The 22,132-nt window shown below is 39.2% G+C and overlaps 2 protein-coding genes across 2 annotated transcripts; one reads left to right on the top strand and one right to left on the bottom strand.

The window, feature by feature from the left end:
• Positions 1-8,025: 8,025 nt before the first annotated feature.
• Positions 8,026-12,555, bottom strand: LOC137091993 (uncharacterized). The gene is made up of 4 exons (XM_067456339.1): positions 12,418-12,555; positions 10,118-10,775; positions 9,311-9,457; positions 8,026-9,079 (listed from the first exon to the last, which is right to left on the bottom strand). Exons 2-4 carry the CDS (start codon positions 10,718-10,720, stop codon positions 8,207-8,209), a joined length of 1,623 nt encoding a protein of 540 aa, XP_067312440.1. The 5' UTR covers positions 10,721-10,775; positions 12,418-12,555; the 3' UTR covers positions 8,026-8,206.
• A 41-nt stretch (positions 12,556-12,596) lies between these two features.
• Positions 12,597-21,818, top strand: rnps1 (RNA binding protein S1, serine-rich domain). The gene is made up of 7 exons (XM_067456340.1): positions 12,597-12,729; positions 13,521-13,676; positions 17,617-17,808; positions 17,909-18,014; positions 19,381-19,534; positions 20,835-20,976; positions 21,246-21,818. Coding segments are annotated over exons 1-7 (858 nt in total). The 5' UTR covers positions 12,597-12,727; the 3' UTR covers positions 21,352-21,818.
• The last annotated feature ends 314 nt before the right edge of the window (positions 21,819-22,132 follow it).

The raw sequence follows: 22,132 nt of genomic DNA, 5'->3' as shown, positions 1-22,132 counted from the left end.
TTTGAAAAGCTCCGGAAGAGAGACCTGAAGTGTGCAGTGGCATTTAAGAAACTATCTAAGTACTAAAGTTATTTGCTGAAAAGGGTGCTTGGAATTGATCAATTTCACAAAAGAGGAAAATTAAAATAAATCTTCCTCTCAATTCAGTTTAATATTTGTTTGTGTCAGCAAACAAACAATTCAACAAATAATTACATTTGATTCTTTTCAGTGCACTTGAATACTTAAATTGTATAATGTTATGTTTAACACCATTAAAAACTAAAATTAAATATTAATAATACAAAAAACTTGTATAGAGACACTGCACTTTAAATAAAAAATCTGACCCTATTTTATGAGACAGCTTTACCTCCTGCTGGTCAGATCTGACAGCAACCCATATTTCTTACTTGGGGGAAATATTCCATATTTCATTCATTTTCCCACAGTAGTTTTGACTAATTGGAAGCAAGGTTTAGCAAGGCTGACATTAATTGCTATTCACATCAGATAAGATGAAATGTGTTGGCTGGTGAACTATGTATACCATTGTATGTGGTTTGGAGATTTACATTGTTGTTGTTAGCAGCATAAACATTGGTTTGTGAACGAGCCAATGCATGTCAAATGTCTTGCTGTGCAAAATAAATGTAGTCCTGTAAAGCCAAGCTGATACTACCAGCATTGTCGTTTTCCCTTTTTGCTTGAATATACTCTTTTTTTTTTTTTTTAGGATAAGGCAAGACCACTCACTCATTATTATACATTTTAGTGTGTGTATATATATATATATATATATATATATATATATATATATATATAACAATCTCTTTTGCTCTCTATAGGCTTTTTCCAATCCGCTGTCAATCATACAGTTCACAGTGCGGTTGCGAAGTTCAACTCTCATCGGAAAATAAATAAAATATGCCCCGCTCTGCTTTACTCCCTTTGTCATGGTGACATCTGAAAGACAATGATATGATTCAAATAGAAATTAAATTTTAAAGTTGCTAATTCCAACTAAATAATGTTACAATAGCAGTTTTTGCTCAGGTGGCCGAAATGTTCACCCAACAGAGAAAGGTTTTGCTTAGCAAAAAGAAAAATGACAGGAACATTGGTGGCAGGCTTGATCAAAAGTCAAGTTTGGCAACTAAAGATTTCTAAAGAAATTTCAACATTGTTATCTTTTGAAAACAGATGAGTGCTGATGATAGGAAAAAAAGAAGTACATTTTGTCATCTGGAAGATTGCAGCATACATTTTAAAGTCATGTGACTTCTTTTCAATCCTATGAAGCCCTTTGATCAGAACCGCATCGAAATGTGCATACTTTTTGTGTTTACTTCATAGGCTTGGTTAAGGTAAACTATGTAACTTTGTTTAAAACATGTTCAAAATTAGCTAAATTTAAATAACAGGTCACCATCAATCCTCCAAACCCCCTTCCAAAAATGTTTTTTGTCTTTTCCTGGTTCACTACCAAATTAATTAGCACATTAAAGACCCATTTCAAATCTTCCATTCATGTCTAAAATACTAGAAAGTTGTGTCCACTCAATTGTGCTCTTTTTTATAAGAAAATTATACATTTCAGTCTGGATTAAGACCCCACCAAAGCACAGAAACCAAGCTTGTTAAAATGAGAAATTACTTAAAATATGTCATGATTGGCTCAAATGATACGTTCAAAGAGAAAGACGAAGATGAATGAAAACTAAATACGGTTTATTTAGATAAATCAAAGATAGTCCAAAATGTTTAACACTGTGAAACAGGTGGCGGGAACTAAGATGGGGAAAACCATCTGTGTTAATTTTACCTAAAGCACTAAATGTATGTGACATAACCCCCACCACCCCCAGTAGCCACACCATCACACCTTAATTAAGGTAACATTCAGTGATGAGGGAGGGAGGGTGGAAGTTTTGTAGGAGAGTAAGGAGCTAGCAAAGGGTTGGAATGGAGGAGCAGGCAGAGACTACAAGAAGAGACACATGGAGTCAGGAGCGAAGGAGTAGGCGTGGTTGACGACCTTTGCGGGACGACTGACAGAGACAGAGCTGATCTCAGGGGCTCCCAACGCAATGTCTGAGAGCTGATTGGATCAAGCAATTGGAGATTTTGATTGCTCGAGGTGGAATCAGAGCTCCTGAGGCAGAGTCAGTGCAAACGAGGAACAAGGCGAGTCTCTGGAAAAGGAGGATCCCACTGTGGCCCTAGGGATAGAAATCCAGAGCACATCAGGAAGGTCGCAAGTCTATGGCGCAGAGATGAAAACTGACCAAGGGGGGAGACTTAGAGTCAAGGGTCTCTGGTGGAGACTAGAGTGGGAGGAGCCAAAGTGAAACCAACAGGTCGACGGGTCAAGGTGGAATGACAGGATCAGAGGCCGGAGGCTGAGCCGAAGGATCCACTCAAACTGGTGAGGCTGGTGAGTGCAGGTTACCATACCACAGAGTAACACAGGAGAAGATGAAGGCCTGTGGGAGAATAGCTGAGGCAGGGCTGAAGGACGGGCAAAGTAGAGGTGAGGAAGGGAGATGGGCGGATAACAGTTCATGTTCACCCAACAGAGAAAGGTTTTGCTTAGCAAGAACAAAAATGAGCAGGAACATGGTGGCAGGCTTGATCAAAAGTCAAGTTTGGCAACTAAAGACTTAAATTTCAACATTTGTTATCTTTTGAAAACAGATTAGGGCTGATGACGGGGAAAAATAAGTACATTTTGTCATCTGCAAGATTGCGACATACACTTTATAGCCATGTCACTTCTTTTCAATCCGCCTATGAAGCTCTTTGTTCAGAACCACATCAAAACTTGCATCCTTTAAGCTGGGATAAGGTAAACTATGTAACTGTTTCTGTTTAAAATTAACCAAATTTAAATAACGAGTCACCACCAATCCTTCAAACCCCCTTCCAAAATGTGTTTTGTCTTTTCCTGATTTACTACTAAATGAATTAGCAAATTACAGACCCATTTCAAATCTTCCATTTTTGTCTAAAATACTAGAAAGCTGTGTACACTCAATTGTGCTCTTTCAAGAAAATTATACATTTCAGTCTCGGACTCAGACCCCATCAAAGCACAGAAACTGTGCTTGTTAAAATGACAAATTACTTACTTTAAGCTGCTGACCAAGGCTGTATCTCAATGATAGTTTTACTTGATCTTAGTGCTGCGTTCGATACTATAGATCATAAAATACTCTAAGATCGACTACATAATGGCACGGTACACAGTGATGGCATTAAAGTTGTTTAGATCATATCAGACCGCCAACCATTTTGTCTATTTGAAATGGAAAGAATCTAAGATAATGTCAGTAAATTATGGAATGCCACAGGGATCTGTGTTAGGCCCTCTGCTATTCTCAATATGTGCTGCCACTGGGTAATATTCTAAGAAAACATGGAATTAGTTTCCACTGTTATGCTGGTGATACCCTATCCTAACATTTGAGCTCAGGCAGTTCGGTCTGGACTTGATCTATAGAGGAGTAATAATGCCCGAACAGAAACTGTTCGGACCAAAGAAATTGTCAGGGCGAGCTTTAGATGATGATGGACAGATGATAAAAAGATACGTAATCATCCATCCCATCATAATGCTTGGGTTGAATTTGTTCTAATCCTAACAGAGAACTTGTTCATATATGCATATAACCTTCACTATTTCTCCAGAAAAAAAATTATTCTATTAAGTTCAGAAAAGTGGCTCAAATGATTGGCTCAAAGAGAGACGAAGATGAATGAAAAGTAAGTAAGGTTTATGAAAAATGCTCATAATGCAGTGACTGAGAGCTGATTGGATCAGGCAACTGAAGGCCTGGACTGAGCCACGATGATGAATGCTCGAGGTGGAATCAGAGCTCCTGAGGCAGAGCCAGTGCAACAGAGGACCAAGGCGAATCTGGAGGAAAGGAGGATCTCACTGCCACAGAAATGAAAACTGACCTCTGGGTCTCTGTTGGCTTCACCAAGGTGAAGCCAACAGATCGACGGATCAAGGTGGAATGACAGGATTAGAGATCGGAGGCTGAGCCGAAGGATCCACTCAAACTGACGAGGCTGGTGAGTGCAGGTTACCATACCACAGAGTAACACATGAGAAGGGATGTAGGAGAACACCCGAGGCAACGCTGGAGGACTGGCAATATTACCAAGTAGAGGTAAGGGGAGAGATGGGCAGACCACAGATAACAGCTCATCTTCATATTTTATACCGTCTGATAATTCAGTTCGAGTGCTGGGTGTAACCAGTGATGCTGAGGGGAAGGTACCAAGATTAGGGTGGGAAGCAATATTTCTGAATTCCAGTCAAGAAGTCGGTCCTCCCCTGTGTCAAACCCCAACCATATCCCCACTTGAATGGTGGGATTCATGACCTCTAGACTAGATTTTAGTCCACAATTAGTCCAAAATGCAGCTGCTAAGAGGTCTTACTAGGTCAAGAAAATATGATCATATCTTAATATCATAATATTGTCAAAAACATCAGTGAGGATTCCACTGTCGGCCACCAGAGGTCAAACTCCCAGAGTACTATAACCTCCATTTTGGACTTCATTTTCCATACACCCTCACTCCTCGACTGATTACTGCACACCTGTTCCTAATCACAGTGCCTAGATAAACTCTGCTCTCACACTCATTCATTGCGAAGTCTTGCTTGCCCTCGCTGCATTTCTGAGGGGTATTTTCTAGCATGTGTTACAATTACGGCCCTTTTCTGCTTGCCTTTGATCTCTGTTTGCCTGGTCTCTGATTCTCGTATGTTTGCTGCCTGCCCAGACCCATTCCCTGTTCTGACCACGATTTATGCTCTGCCTCTGATACTGCCATTTACCCTGGTTTACCAATCACCATGCCTGCTTGTACTGTGAGTTTGTGTTCTTTTAATTAACTGCACATGGATCCCAATCTGCCTATTTTTAATGATTAAAAAATGCCATTATTTTTATTTTTTTTTAAAAAGTTGATTGTATTTTATTGACAAAATATTTTAGTTTGTCTTGGATATTTTTTTTATTAGATCAGGTAACATTTTAAGCTCTCATTCGGTCATGTTTCAATGTACCCCACCTATGGGGCATGTTGTCACATTTGACTTCCATTCTTTCGGGGTAAATCAAGTAAAAAAAGTATATACTGTATTAATGAAACAAAAACACATAATTGTAGTAGATGTGTGAAATGAATGTGGGGAAAAAAATACTGAGCTCCAGGTGGATTTACGCAAACTGAAAGTCAAAAAGCGTTATTTTTGTCCCCACTCTCCCCTAATATACTTTTATATGGACACTACACTACACTAAACAAAAACAGATGTCCCTTATTTTATTTTGCTGTCATTTGTTGAATATTTCTGGAAGTTGTAAAACCCTCTTTCATGAGCGCATTGCCCCCTGTTGGTGAGATCTGACAGCAACCCATTTTTAGGTTATGCTTTGACCTCACTCTCCCTCAGCCGGACTGGGAGCCAGCACAGCTGCTGCATGACTGGAGCTAATACAGGAAACTGCGAAAACACCATTATCAGTGTAAACTAATGTGTGGTGTCCATGTAGTGTTTCTAACAACTTACCAGTGATCCATGGATATTGACATGCATCCAGGAATCGTGTTTCCTGACATTTATATTTCAACACCAGGGAAATACAAAACAAATTTGCTTGTGAAAACTATATATATAAAATCATTCATTGAGCCCTAAAACCTTTTTGTGAGTGATTATTTAAAACAATCATGCAGAATATAAGACAGTATATATTAAACTAATGAGTTGTCAATACAATATATAGGGTGTGCTTTTACCCCAGGATTCAACATTTTGACACAATGATAACTGCAAATCCTGGTTTTTCTGCCTTGAGTCCAGTGTCTGTGAACTGTAGCGAACCATTTGCTTCTCTTTTCTGTAGTAATCGGCAGTCCGTAAAAATTCTCCTGATTACTTTAAATCTATTTGTAGTCAATCTCAAAGCTCTTTCTCGTTATGTGTTTTTTGCATTTTTCGTGGCCTTCACGGTTAAAGGTGTCATGAACAGGGTTTTTATTATACTCTGGGTTTAATTATACTTTGTCTGAGGTCAACAATGACATTCGCATTGTTTTTACATTCAAAAACATCATAACTAATAAGTAATAGGCTATTTTCTACACTGGTTTTGATGGGCGTGCAGCACTGGGGACTTGGAAGTAAATGCCCACGGCTAGGACTGGATAAGATTTGCATATTTAATGAGCTTCAACTCCCTGGTAGCCCGTCTGGAAAACACATAGCCCTGGGACTTTGGGCTTTGCGAGCCCCCTGGCACATAACATGTCTGATCTGATCCCGAATCGCAATGAACCAACAAATAAGGGATTCTCCAGCCAGTGACAGCGTGCTAAAGTATGTTCTGTTATACATGTATACATAATCAATACGATCTGTAACAATGCTATCACATATAAAAACATGTTTTACTCACATAAGTGTGTTGCACCATTCCTGTCGTATCCAATATAGAAGGCACAGCATTGTATTTTAATCTCAACATGTCTGCAAATCCAGTGTTGACCAGTGTCTTGTTAACAAACGATTATCTTGCTATCTTCTGCGTGTTTATTGCTCATTTAGCACCACGATTCGGTGGGCGTGGCTACAGAAGCAGGAGTACACATTTAACTGTATAGGCGGCGTTTCCTCCTTCTAATACGTCATTGATTTATGAGCCTCGTTTTCTGGGCCTGGTGTCTATAAAAGCTTTTCTTTTACTGACAAGGAAGTTTAATCTCCGAAATTTACAGGACATTCTTATATTACCTTAACTTTTTATATATCAAAGGCTCAAAGGAAAGTTGATTTCTCAATTCATCACCCTTTAAAGCAATGGTTTATTTTTGCCACTCAGTGTGCACACTGTCACTGCGTGCATATCATCTGTGCTTCACATGTCCCGCTGTTGTTTGTCAACGCTCACTGCCATTTTAAAGACTGCTATTCATATCAGATACGATGAAATGGTGTTGGCTGTACCATTATATCTGGTTTGGATTCACATTTTGTTGTTGTTAGCAGCATACATTGTTTTGTGAACCTAGCCAATGTATGTCAAATGTGTTGCTATGCAAAATTCTGTATTCTGCTATGCAAAGTATTGCTGTAAAGCCAAACGGATGTTATCGGCACCACGCCGTTCTGCTTTGTTTTGCTTGAATCAATTTATGGTTAGAGTTCCATCTGCTACTATGACTTTGTTTGCACCGTATGTAGCAGTAACCGGTCAGTCTTTATTCACAATGTGTCCTAAACGTGCGCAGATGCATGACGAAAGTAGTAATTTTCCAGCGAAATCCTCTAAAAAAGACAGCTCTAAAAAACGAATAATCATTATAGTCTAATCATAGTGTTTCATGGTACGGCAAGGCCACGGATTGGTATATGGATTTATGATGTACTCACTCATCATACATTTTATTATTTTCTAAAAGAAAAGATAGTTATTTTGTAAATAAAATACAACAAGATGATAATTTATGTTCACACTAAAGTTTCATTCTTATGCTTATTTCCAGTCATTTTATGCAAAGAAATAAGAAAAGCATAAAGACATTTTCAATCTGTCACATATCTGCTTGTGCAACACTTCTTTAGATCCTTAATCTCTAATATCTCTCATATAGCACCATCTGTGTTATCAAAACTACTGGGCTGAATCCGAAAACACCCCCTAAATCCTCGTTCACCACTCCCTACGTTAGTCTACTAATACAGTTCACTTGTAGAAGTGAATGAAAGCGAGTGTGTGAAGTCAGACAGCCGTTGTGTGAACATCATTTTTACACTCGTTATTGTGGTGCAATGAGAGATTGAATGAGTGCACTCGAACATGTCCACTATGGCTTCGGACACCACTACAAATGCTGGTATGGGGCGATTTCGGATTCAGCCCTGCTGTTTTTAGGTTTGCATTTTCCCAACCAATGACTTTATCACAAATTTGTATTGATACTGTGGGTTGATTAAATAAAAAGATGACAGCACAAACTATGTCTACTGTGATATTTATTTCCTTTTCATATAAAAAAGGCAACATTACTATGTTAAATTAAAAACGGAAAACATTATTTTTTTTAGCTTTCTTAGTGAGTTTCTCTGATAATCTAAAATAGTACAATAAAATAAAATAAAATACACTGTAGCCAGAGGCATTTGTATACTGAAGTGCAGATTTCAGACGTTCTCCACCTTAATAATGTTCAGCTCAGGCTCGTGTGGCGAAACCGGAAGACTAGATGTGTGGTTGGGAGGACTGCACGCCTGGAATGATCCATCTGCACTGGTGGAGGGCATGTCTACGGATTTACCATCCATCCCCGTAAAGGAGTCTGTGTGTGGCTGTGGATACGGGAGTGTGCTGGGCGAGTATTCTTGTGTGTGTGTCTGAGTAAACGTTGCCGTGCGCGCTTGTGAGTGGGAGAACGCTGGCCCGCTGGAGGTCGGGCACTGCTGAAACCCATTCATGGTTGGTGAGCTGAGCTGGTCCAGAGAGAACACCTCGATGCTCTCGAGACCAGAATCGTGGATCTCGTTGTATCGCGTCTGGGCTTGGCTGCACTGAGCGTAGGCGCCCTGGCTGGTCGCGGTCTGGCTAAACGGCGCCGAGGAGGCCAGCGAACAAGATGCTGGAGCACAAGTGGACTGCAGAGGGTCGAATTTGGATGCGAAATCCTGCAGCGTGCTGAGGATTTGCTTCTGGACCTGAGTCTGCTGGGCTTGTTCTCTCTCCAGTCGGCCTTGTTGATCCACCATCATCCTCAACGCCAGGCCCAAACTTCTCAGCTCTGAGCCCAACGACTGGATCTGCTCCGAAAGGCTGCTCACGGCGGCAGGGTCCAGGACGCTCCGCTGGGGAGGAGGTGAAGGCTGGTTGGTCACGTTTTGGACCCGGGCAGAGGGGGCTGCATTTTGGGATGTCCCCCCAGCGGCGGGCGGGTCGGGGAGGCGGATACCGACACGGGGTGGGTTTTGAGGAGCGCGAACAGGAACACCCACCCGCTGGTGCATCCATCTCCTGTGAGGACTGGCTCCTTGGTGCAGTGACCTCTGAGAAATAAAGATTTAATTAAGCCCTAATCTTTGTATGGGTAAGAAATAGTCATAATTGTTATTATTTACACTTATATACAGTGCTTTAAATGTATACTTTTATTAAATTGAATGTATGGGTATTAGGACACTTAACCAAAACACATTTATTATTAGTTGTAAGAAACTACTTTTCATCTATCTCTAATCATAATGGTACTGGATTTATGATGATGCTTCATAACTCACCATGTTTGGAGGTCTGGCAGTAGTGAGGTCGAAAGAAGCTGTCTGTGGTACCATAAGCTTCCTCCCATCAGGACCAGAGAAGGAGGACGGATCTCGTCTCACTGACAACGACACCTGCTGGCCGGTCTGAGGGCCGCTGTCTCTTACCTTGACAAAACACGTGGAGGCAAAACATATCACACGATTTTAAATAATACATTTAATGAAAATTAAGCACATGCACCTGTAATAGGCTGATTGTATTCATTTGTTTTTACTGTAAATAAATAAAATGATATGTTTTTTATAGTTTAAAACAATTTAAAGGCAAGAAATGGTGCATAAATACAATTAAATTTAAATGTTTATTTTACTCATTACTGTAATAGAATCTTGTAATAGAATATTTTTTTGCATTATAGTCATGTGAATTAGAGGTCATAATGTGCCTAATTGTAATAATAATAAATTCACAATGCAAAACAGAAATATTGTGAAATATGATTATAATGTAAATTTAATGTATTCATGTGATTAAAGCTGAATTTTCAGCATAATTACGCCAGTCTTCAGTGTCACATGATCCTTCAGAAATCATTCTAATATGATGATTTGATGCTCAGGAAACATTTATTATCATTGTTGGAAACAAGATATTTTTTGTGGAAACTGTGATGATTCAGGATTCTATGATGAAAAGAACATTCAAAAAAACAACATGGCAATCTATCGTAATGTATTTACTTTTGATCAATTTAATGAATCCTTGACAAATAAAAGTATTTATTGAAACTTTTGCACATTTGCCTGTTTGTACAATCCACCCACCCGCGCTCTATGGAGCAAAGCCTTATCCAGGAGTCGTTTGCGAGCCACTAGCACAGGATTGGCAGGTGAGGGTGTGTGTCGTCGTCTTATATAAGAAGCGCCACTCATCGCTCCCATCCCGACTCCTGAGCGTGGCCCTTGGACCCCAGCATTCTGCGTACCGTGTGCCAACGAGGTCACGCTGACAATACGGATGTCCTCATCTTTTCCCCCACCCTGTGCCTCCCTTCTGCCAGCCGGACCCGTCCCAGAAGACTGTCCTCCTCTTGCATCCGAAGAGGACCCGGCCTGCTGGGACGCAGCAACTCTGGAAGCTTCTCTGAGGAGGTTCCTAAGCTGCTGATCGCTCCAGCCAACCCGCCGCGCCTCAGTGCCGCCCATCTCCCTGCCTGCCGTTGGTGCCTGAACATTATGGCTGCTGTTCCCAGCCGCTCCGTCCTCCTTTCGTGATCTCCCTTGAAACTCCTTCAGGAACAGGTAGATGGCCTGCGCAGACACCTTGATGTTCTCCAGCTCCAACACAGCTTTGATCTTACGGAAGCTCAAACCTGCCTCCCGCAGCTCCACCACCTTGCGCTTGGCAGCATCGTCCAGTCTGCCCATGGTGGCGACCACAGTACTGGCACTAAACCGGGTTAGCTCAAAGTTCAAGCAGATCCTGAAATCAATGCAAAAACATAGTTATGTTAATCCATAAATGTTTGTAGCTGCAGAAGATTAAGGAAAATAGTCCAACGGCGTGGTACAACGAGCAAATCCGGGCCCTCAAGAGAGGACCCCAAAAAATGGAGCCTAGCTGGAAAGAAAACAAAAATAGAGGTATTTCGCATTTTGTGGAAAGAAAGAATTATTGCACATAGAAAGGCCATAAAAACCACAAGATCTGCTTATTTTTCGACTCTCTTAGGAGAACAAACACAACTACGGCTAAAGTAATGATAAATAAAGCTTCAAGTAATGACTTTATGAACATATTTACATGCAAGATTGATAATATTAGAGATAACATTATAACCATGCAACCATCTCCATGCATCAGACGATGCGCAATATTATTGATTTGGTAAAAAAAACAAATAAGCCCTGTGCACTTTTACAAGTTCATTGTATGTATCCCTTTTTAACATAGAACTCTGAACCTAAATCGTTGCAATTAAATTTGGCCTCTTTTTAAAGAAGACGCTCAACAAATTATTGCAGAAGGGAAATCAGACCAGACAGGTCCTCTGTTCACACACAGACCCTATGGTCAGCTTCGTCTCATATCAGCGTAATATTCAACAGTATTATTTATCTGATGATGACATCACTGTTTATCTGCAGAACTGCTTTATAGATTAAATTAACAAATTTAATTATTTGTTAAATTTAACTTTAACAATGGAACTGAATCAACACTGAACTAACTTCTGCTGAACAATTACACTATTTTCTTTTATAGCTACTGTACAGCCGAAATGAACCGTATTTGCACCAATGATTAATTTTCCTATTATCACTTTAAAGCTGCTTTGAAACAATGTGTATTGCATTAGGTGCTATATGAAAAAGATTCAAAATGAAAGGCTTGACTTGACTCTTGCTGTAAAATGAAAAGGGATTTAGGTGGATTCACTGATACGTCTATTTTTTGTGTTTAGAAGGTTATTATTTATTATTATTGAGCCTGTGTTAATGGACACACACAAATGTGTGTGTGTGTTTGTAGTTTATTAATCAAATTATTTACATAGTGTGTTTGTGTACTGTGTATATGTATTATGTATATTTGATACATAATCTATCTTTAAATAATGTATATTAAATATAAATACAAATTTTATATATAAAAAAACTTGAATGTGTGTCTGTGTATTCATATTAATTCATAATAATTATACAGTGTACTTCATTCGTGCATTTTTTTTTTGTCTGTGCCTCTTGTAATTTGCATTTTTGTTTCTCTTAAATTTAAAAAAATAATGAAATACTACTGTACTTTATAATATACAATGCATTGCATACTTTAGTAAGATAAATTAATAATAAAAAAACGTTTCCAACAGTAACGTGCCAAAATGTTTAGCTGGTCTGCCCATCTAATAAGTGCCCTTAAACCATTCAAAACATTAAAATCAGACCAGCATGACCAGCTAACCACCTCAGGCTGGTTTACGTGTTTTTTTCCCCTAAAAGGTTTAACGTTAGACTAGCTGTCATTTTGCAAACAACACCAAGAAGGAACAAGTTCAGATTCATTTAGCGCCCATGCGTAGGGATCTAGTGCACTCAGGACACAATAGAAATCAAGCATATCTCACCTACTGCGACTTTGCTCTTCAGTTATTTATGTTTGAAGCGACGATATACTCCATTATAAAGTCACATTACGATGCTCGTATCCATATCCGTAACGTGCATCTGATAATGTGAACACAACAACAATAAGTGTCGATGAAAGGCACACATTTGTGGTTTACGTTGTGACCATTGTATTCACAGACACACGCCACGCCTCCGTTCGACCGTCGCAGAGTTAGCGTCATCACGCCTGCGCCCTCACGCAAACGTCGTAAAGACGCGACGGTTGTTGAGCTCGGCGTTGAATGTGTCGCGCGCTGTTCATTGATCATGTAAGTTTTCCTGTTTATTATGATCAATATTTATAGCTTGCTAACGGTTCTGTTTCTCGTGTATGGGTTTGAACGTACGCAGAGAGATACTAGCCGCGTATCTCACTATTTATAGTCGCATTTTTCGTAATCTGGGTTAATATCTGCGGGGTTAGCATTAGCTTAGCTCGTTGAATGAGCAGAATCAATAAACGTAACTTAATTGTGTTTAAAAAAACATAGCATCAAATGTTACGGATTTGTACTATTTATAGGTAATACAATATCAAGTTTTATACTTTTAAGGGAGCATTTTGCAGTCCCTTTGTCTTCGTCCCTAATTGCAAATGTTTTATCACATAGCATCGCTTTCTACTTTAAAACGATTATTATATATTTGTGGCTTATTTCAAGCAATCTAGTGACAATTATAGTGACACAATAACTTATGATCTTATGGATTGTGCATAGAAGCACGAAATTTAGTTCTATACAGACAGCAATGCACAATACATCTGTCAATTCAAATAAAAAATATAATGGTTTTTAATTTTAATAACTTTATTAATATACTTTGCTTCACATTCTACATTTGTTACCAAAGCCTAAGCGTTACTTTCTTTCATCCCCAGCTATACACTTGTAATATCATGTGCAAAATGGTGTGATCTGGCATGGAAAAACACATTAAAGCTGTGAACAGAGTAAAACTGCATTACATTATGACTATGACGGCTCACTAGTTTGAGTTGATGAGGGGTGTTTAAAAAATGTTGATCAGCAATTTTTCCTATTTTTCTTTCTTCGCCCAGGGCACCATCACCGACCAAGCGCAGGGAGCGTTCAGCGGACAAACCCAGGGAACGAGGGAAGGAGAAGGCAGCTGGGAAAGAGGGAGCGGAGAAGGAGAGAGGCAGAGATAAGATCCGCAAGCGGCGCAGTAACTCCACCGGGAGCAGCAGCAGCAGGTCAGATGGGATGAAGTTCAGGGTCAATAACTATATACACATGCATTTTCTTAATGTGATTGAGACTGAAGCAATATTGATAAACGCAATATATCAATCAAATTCATATGATTTAAGTACAAAACTAGAGATGTGTCCAATAACCATGTATAGAACCAATATGTATTTGTTTTATTTCTGTGTTTGACCTTTATAACAGCGGCTCTGTATTGTTTTATTGAACTTAATACTGTAGTTTTTGCAGTTTCACTCCCTCCGTACATACAAAACATACTTCTATGTCAATAAATAGTCTGAAAGAATGCAAAAAAATATGTAAAAAAAACCCAACTAAAATTATCTATCTATCTATCTTTTTATAAAATAGTGATATATAATATCACTATTTTATAAAAAAAATTGTCACACAATTTTTAGTCTTTGAGGTAAATTATGTGCATCTATATATGTCATAAAACTGATGCGTTTGTGTAAGAAAAATATCCATGTTTAAAACTTTATAAAGCAAATTACCGCAATTCAAAATGTTTTCACTACGTCTGATGAGCGTATCTGGTATGCAATGTCGTCAGACGTAGCTAGATAATTTACTTTCATATTATCCAAGATGTTCATGTTTTTCTTTCTTAAAAAGAAATTACGTTTTTGAGTTAAATATTCCAGGATTTTTCTTCACATAATGGACTTTAATGGTAACCGATGGGATTAAGGTCCGAATCCATGCAGTTTCAAAGGAAGGGCTTCAGAGGCTCTGCACGAGCCCAGCTGAGGAATAGGGTCTTATCAATTGAAACAACATACTTTTTAACCTTAAATGGTTAACTTCAGTGTTCTGCTTTTGTATGATCTGTGACGCCATCACGGCGGAAAGGTCACGGCAGTGACGTACGTGGAAGTACTGACCCAGTGTTAAAACGAACGTGGAAAGACTTAATCAAACGCCCTTTACAAAAATAAAGGTAACAATGTCGGACAATTTTAAAGTTGGAGGGGATCATGAGATGGTTTTCCACGTACATCACAGCCGTGATCTTTTCAACATGATTTACATTTACATTTATGCATTTGGCAGACGCTTTTATCCAAAGCGACTTACATTGCATTCAAAGTACACATTTTAAATTTTGTCAATTCTTGCTTTCATTGGGAATGAAACTCATGACGTTGGCGTTGCTATTGCCATGCTCTACTCTTTGAGCTACAGGAAAGCATATACTGGGTCAGTGATGGCTTCATACGTCTTGACAGAAGTCACGCATTTGAGGTTAAAGTATAAAAATGTTAAATTATTATTTTATTTTTTAATTGGCCGATGGTTTTGCTAGATAAGACCCTATTCCTTATATGGGATTGCACAGAGCCTCTGAAGCCCTTTCTTTGAAACTGCAATGATTTGGACCTTCAACCCATTTGGTTGCAAAGTCCATTATATGGAGAGAAATCCTGGCAGGTTTTCCTCAAACTTAATTTATTTTTGACTGACGAATGAAAGACATGAACATCTTGGGTGAGTAAATTATCAGGTGACGTGAACTGGTCCTTTAATGGCTATCTGCACTCAGTTCACAAAATGACGCCATTTATGAGTGAATCCAATATTACAAAAATGATGCTATGGAAAAATGCTTAAATATCAGGAAACAGTAAATCGGTTGATCTCAACAGAAACCTAAATTTTAAGTGAGATATGTGGCCGATGCTGATTTACATGGCAATAAACAGGCTTGTAAACACTTGGTGTTCCCCTTTGACCAAAGCAAGTGCCCATTGGGGTGCTGAAGAGTTCATAATGTTGTGCTACATGAATATAAGCAGTGTTGATGGTCGAAAACATTGAAACGAAGGCATTTAGGCACTTCACCGAAAAGACCCAATACATCCATAGAAATGTTTTGCAAATCACTTGAGCCCCTTTCACACTGCGATTCCGGCAAATACACGGATAATGCGACCCAATATTTGTTCCCCCGCCGCTAGATTTGGCCCATTCACACTGCCAGCGAAATACCGTAATATGTGCGCTTTCACACACAACCCGTAACGGTCCCGGAACGAGTTGACACGTGACATCCTGATGTGACGTATAATGGCGAGCGATCTCAGCTTCAGCGCGGATAGTAAGGAGCTCCGTGGTCTCGACTTGTGTCCAGTTTGCGCACATTTCTGCTTGTTTAATTTTAGTTTCTTTTGTATGCGAACACTCTCTGCGTTTAAAACACTGACTAGCTCTTCTGGCACTGCAGGGTTGTATTATTGAAAAAACAAGCTCTAGGAGTCGCACGATAACTACGTACACGTTGCGGCATTAGTTTGGGCTTTTGTTCACACAGCGCTCATCCCGGGTCGAATCCCGCAATGTTACCAGGTCCCCGACCCGGGTTCAATTCGGTAATCAATGCCGGGACGTGGTTGCTTTCACACAGAATGCGACCTGGCAATGTTCCGGGAATATTGCGGGTCCGACGTGCAGTGTGAAAGGGGCTTTGGGTATCCTTGCATCTACAGATTAAAACACATCTACTGTGTGCAAATTAATTTGTTGTATGTGTATGATGGCGATTAAAAAAAACCCCACACAATTCTTGGTGAATTATCGGAATAACAATTGCATGTAACGGGAGTGTAGAGGTTTGCTTGTGTCGTGTATAATCCTACGGCATATAAACTTCCAAAACCTCCCAAACCTTACCTCCTCATACCTCCAAAACTATAGCAAGGAGAGTCAAAAGGTAGGTATCGTTTGATAGAACACTTTTTTCATTTTTAAACCAAAGTAAAATTTCATTTTGGACCTCATGCTGAGAAAGACAAAAAAAAAAGTGTGCTCAAGGGAAATTTTACATATCTTTCTTATTTGACATGCAATAACTCAGGAAGGAAATAAGGTAAGAGGACAAATCTCTCTTCTTTTTTTTGTTGGTGAAAATTGTGAGCTGTGTCTGGGTTAAACTTACTAATGATACAAAGTAATCAAAAGTTACAGCATTTGGAATCAAGGTACCCTTTTTGTTTAGCCCTTGACATTTGGAAGGCATTTTTAAAATTGTTGTTCCTCAGTGAGGAATATCTCAGGATTGACTCAATGGATTATGTTGATTTTTGGCTTGTTTCATTCGGGAGCATCCACTGTAAAGTAATAATGTGCTATTTTCTACGATCTGTGCATGTTTCATGAAGCTAAAAGGGAAAACGCCACATAAAAGCTACATGTGCGCCTGTGGGGTTTTGTGTCGTAACTCCATAAGAGCATATCTTTATATCTAAGTAATGCATTATTGTGAGTTTTGGCTCTTTTTAATCACTAGAATCTGATGAAAAAAATTGTTATGAACGAAAATGTGACCAATGCCACATCTCTATTTTATTTAAATGTGGTGGTTCACATTCAAAAACTCGGTTAAGTTCAGCCAAAGTCCAAAAAAAAAAAAAAATTCTTTATGCATTATAATCCATGAAACCTTAAAGTGACATATGACACAGGACTATATGATCTGTATGACGTTTTTGACATTACAGTACATGCTACAAACAAGTATTTAATAAATTATGAAATAACTAACGCACTACCACAGCAAATAACACACTACTTACGAGTTAATCAAATTGCTACATGCATTGTGAAGTTTATACTCCAAGCTTACAAATGACACCTATTGTTATTTGTGTTGATAGTTTTGAAAAATTATTACTTTTTTCAGAGCAAGGTGGTGCCAGTGAGCGGTATAATAAACTCAGCACTCATTAAAAGTGCATTATAAAGCTTTAAAATGGTACCTTGTGTTATCATTTATATTTGTCACTACTTTTTTCCATTCAGTGGTTGCTTAGTAATTTGATTATGCATTTTGTAACATTGGGGTGGTGGGGTGTACCATCTGTGGTACGCTTTGGGTTTATGGGGTTAAATGTGTCTAATCATGCATTTTTCGACTGACTTTAGATCCAGGTCCAGTTCCAGCTCTAGCAGCAGCTCTGGATCCAGTTCAGGCTCGTCCAGCGGGTCCAGCTCTTCTTCTGGTTCCAGCCGCTCCGGTTCGTCCAGCTCCTCTCGTTCCTCCAGTTCATCCGGGTCCTCTGGGTCTCCCAGTCCGGGCCGCCGTCGCCATGACAACCGGCGCCGCTCGCGTTCAAAGTAGGTTCTTGGCTTTTTGCCATTCATATAAGATTCACCAGTTAATACCTGATTTTTAGCCATTGTCACTTAGTTAACATGGGCTTGCACTTTTAACCAGGTCCAAATCGCAAAAACGGACCGATGAGAAAGAGAGGAAGAGGAGGAGCCCAAGTCCCAAACCCACCAAACTTTATCTGGGAAGACTCACCAGGAACGTAACTAAGGTATGGATCACTGAACCTTTAACCCTTTCACGCATAAGTCTAAAATATACAACACACACAAGCACATTTGAATTTTGCAGTTGATCACATGATGCAATGGCCGCTCTAATCACACTGGTGTGATCGTACGTGGAAAATGGGTAAAAGATTGAGATCTCGAATCAAACATCCACGCGATGTTATTCCTAAATGTCAATGGTTACGTATGTCTGTTAGACCCGTTTCACATGGACGCTGCCCATATTAATGAATGGGAGGGTCGGCCTCAAGCTTCTGATGTAAGCGCTCTATTAGAGTTTAATGGGCAACAGCAGTGAAACGGTTTTAACCAAAGTATTTATGGTTAAACCTTCTGGTTAACCTGAAAGTACGATTATCACACTGCAACACTCAAATCTGTTTGTGCTGCTGCTGATCCAGAGAGGAAAACTGTCATGTCACAACAGTCTTTTCAATAAAATATTTAAATAACGGGATAAAAGTGTGTAGTTTGGGTATTAGCATGGTATTGATAAAAAAAGAGTAAATTATCTTTTTAAGAAGTATTTTGACACTGTTTTATTGCTTATAATTGACGACAAGTGAGTGTTAAAAAACGTTTTGTCACTGAATAATTTCTTTTTAAAGATTAATTTACAATCACTGATAAATAACACAGTAGCAGCACGACCTGTATATACCTGTATCACCGATGGGAGCAATTGTAAACGGAAAGTAGCATGCACACGGCTGCTCTGGCATTCATAACGGAGCAGAGCAAAGCGAGTGTTTTCAATGAATTTCTTTGGAAGTTGAGCTTTACATGAATGAACGAGGGCAGACGTGCGTATTTTACTTTAAATTTAGAATTAGCGCCAATTCAGTGCCGGGTTGCCTGAATGGTGGGTTTATTAGCCTATTATTCTTAATAAAAAGAATCGAAAAAGAAATAAATCTTTGGGTGGGCAAGTGATGTAACTGGTGCGCCTGAGCACCCGCAACACCTATAGCAGCAAGCCTACTTTATTCCCATTCACATTTTTAAGGTTTTTTACTGTGAGCTTACTTATCATTTGTCTGATTTATATAATGCATTATCCCTAAAACATGGTGTTTTCTAGTTAATGGAGTGATAAAATGAGATCCAAAATCCATTACAATTCATTAATCTTGAAAAACTGCCTTCATTCAATCCAATGATTTCTAAAGTTTGTGTAGGTTAAAAGAAACAATACCACATTAAACGCATTAAAAAACGTATTCAGGTATAGCAGCAGCATTAAGTATTCAAGATAACAAGCATTTTTAAGTGATGACTTTCGATGTACATATTCCTGAAAATTGCTGCTCCTGTAATTTTTTTTTCTTCTTCTTTGTTTTCCAATAGGAACATATTCAAGAGATCTTTTCAACGTATGGCAAGATCAAGATGATTGACATGCCTCCTGACCGTTTGCACCCTAATCTGTCAAAGGGTTACGCTTATGTGGAATATGAGTCTCCAGAGGATGCCCAGAAAGCCCTGAAACACATGGATGGAGGTATGGGAGCGATTGAATTGCATAATTTGTAGGGTTACTGTCATAAACTCAAACCATATGACATTTATTTCTTGAAATAAAATTACACTTTACAATAAGGTCTCATTTGTTAACCTTAATGCATTAAAGGTACAGAAAGTGATTTCTGAGAAACGCTGTTAAAAGTGTGACCAAGCAGCACAACACACTTATAGCCAATCAAGAGTAGGGGTCTGTCTCTTTGGTTTGGGTCAGATGTGGACAAAGCACACAACTCTATTACTTGAGTTAAAGTAAAAGTACTGCTGGTCAAATATTACTCCGTTACAAGTGAAAGTTGTAAAAACAGGTTTTTACTCAAGTAAAAGTACAGAAGTATTTGTTTTACAAGGTACTTAAGTATCAAAAGTAAATTTCCTTTTTTATGTCAGCGCATTATTTTATTATTGTTGTATAAATGCACACTGTCATCATGGTTTAAGTCATTCAGTGATGCTCCATCTGACATACTAGCATACGACTACCTTAAACTCATTTAAATACTTGTATATAAGTTACAAAGCTGCTGTCACTTTAAGGCCAAATGCACGGATCCAATACACTGATACACAGCTAATATTCTCCCAACTTTATCATTTTCTTTCTCCCAGATGTTTATATTTTTAATATTTTATAAGACATGCACCAAGTGTATGCCAACTAAAATAATCTTGATATTTTTTTTAAAACTGAAACATACTTTCAAAGTATGGCTATGGGTGCACACACTGTGCCTAAGAACCGTCTTCTTCCATTTTGCTATGAACAGATCAGTGTTCAAAAAAAAGTTGGGGAAATGTATATGACTATAAGAGTGATTCCTGACAGACTGTCTGCAACAACAAAACCTTTTAATGAAGGAAAAAATCATCCACTGACTTTCAGAGCTGCTGCAGAAACGACTTTTGACCTAAATAGAAATGTAGTGGAGTAAAAAGTACAATATTTGTCTTTCAAATGTAGTGAAGTAAAAGTCATAAGTTTCCAGAAAAAATAATACTCCAGTAAAGTACAGTACTCAAGTAAATGTACTTAGTTACTGTCCACCTCTGGTTTGGGTGTTTTGTGGGTGCTTCTCAATATCTCTCCTTGTTTCCTCTGTCCTCTCCGGAAACCGATGGAGCTCAGCCATCTTGTAGGACATCTCAACTAACATCTAATTAATGTTGACAAATGAGACCTTATTTTAAAGCGTAGCCAAAAAGCCTATAATAGTTTCTCATTGAATCTAAAAGGTTGATCACTGGAAATCTGGTTTCTCACTCTCTGCTGCTTTCCTCAGGTCAGATCGACGGTCAGGAGATCACAGCCACGGCTGTCCTGCCCCAGAGGATACGACCTCCCATGAGAAGACCGTCACCTCCACGCAGGATGCCTCCTCCGCCCCCCATGTGGCGCCGCACGCCACCTCGCATGAGGAGAAGGTTGGCTTTTTAACTCTATTTTGGTTTACTGGGATGTTGTGTTTTCTGTGCAGGTCGATGGAAACCAATCTATCCTACACCTAAATTTCATTTCAGTCCACATTTCGCACCTGTTCCCAAATGTCCGATCTGTCCTTTCGCCTTGCGTTTCTGTTTATTCGTTTTTGTACCAGACAGGCTTTCTGCCTTTTATGTGTCTTATCAGGTAATTAGCGCATGCACGTCTGTAGTTTATCTTTGCCAGAGCTGACAGTTCGTCCTTTTCACAGGTCTCGCTCTCCACGGCGACGCTCCCCGGTGAGAAGGCGCTCTCGCTCCAGGTCTCCGGGTCGCAGACGGCATCGCTCCCGCTCCAGTTCCAACTCGTCCCGTTAGTCGACGCTCCATTCTTACGAATGGCTTCTCGTGTCGGCCCTTTCGTATTAGTTGGAGACAACAAATTGTCAATGTTTTTTCCTTTTTCTAGTACCTCAGGATTGCACGTAAAAGCCTCGTCTAATAACATCACTGAAGTCAGGGTGGATGTGCTTGGTTTTTATTGCGTCTGTGTTTGTACACTCACTGGGATTGTGCTAGATGCTTCATTTTACTGTGATTCATTTTGTAATGTGCTTCTTTTTTTCTTTTCTTTTTTGAGAAACTCAGCTTTTTACTGGTTTATGTCGTGTGATTTAAAATGCATGACAATTTTTTATATAAATGTTAGCATTTTTCATGGAATCGTTTCTGTTTGTGACATTAGGGATTCCACAAAATTCATCTCTCAAGATCACCTTCTAATCCTGTAAAATCTGATTATCTGTAAGATTGAAAACAGAAAAATCAATAAACCAGTTTAACAACTAAAATCCCCTGTTGTCATCATTTACTCACTCTCATGTTGTTCCATACATGTGACTTTTCTTTTATTCCTTGAAAACTGTATCGCAAACCAATTGCATAAATATCAGTTGTCTCGATGTCTACCAATAATATGCATAGTGAGATAATATTTTGAATGTGGAAAAAAATGCTGTTGGAAGTGGATCTGACCAAGCACTTGTGGCCAATCAGTTGTAGACCACACTTGTGGCCAATCAGTGTCCACTCAATATGGGGGAGGAGAGCACTAAGCTGCGTTTTTTTTTAAAGTTAATTTTTATGCCCTTCCCCTCAC

Source organism: Pseudorasbora parva, chromosome 2 (assembly GCF_024679245.1).
Source record: "Pseudorasbora parva isolate DD20220531a chromosome 2, ASM2467924v1, whole genome shotgun sequence".
In the NCBI taxonomy this organism is placed as follows: Eukaryota; Metazoa; Chordata; class Actinopteri; order Cypriniformes; family Gobionidae; genus Pseudorasbora; species Pseudorasbora parva.
This window is presented reverse-complemented; position numbering and strand designations above follow the sequence as displayed.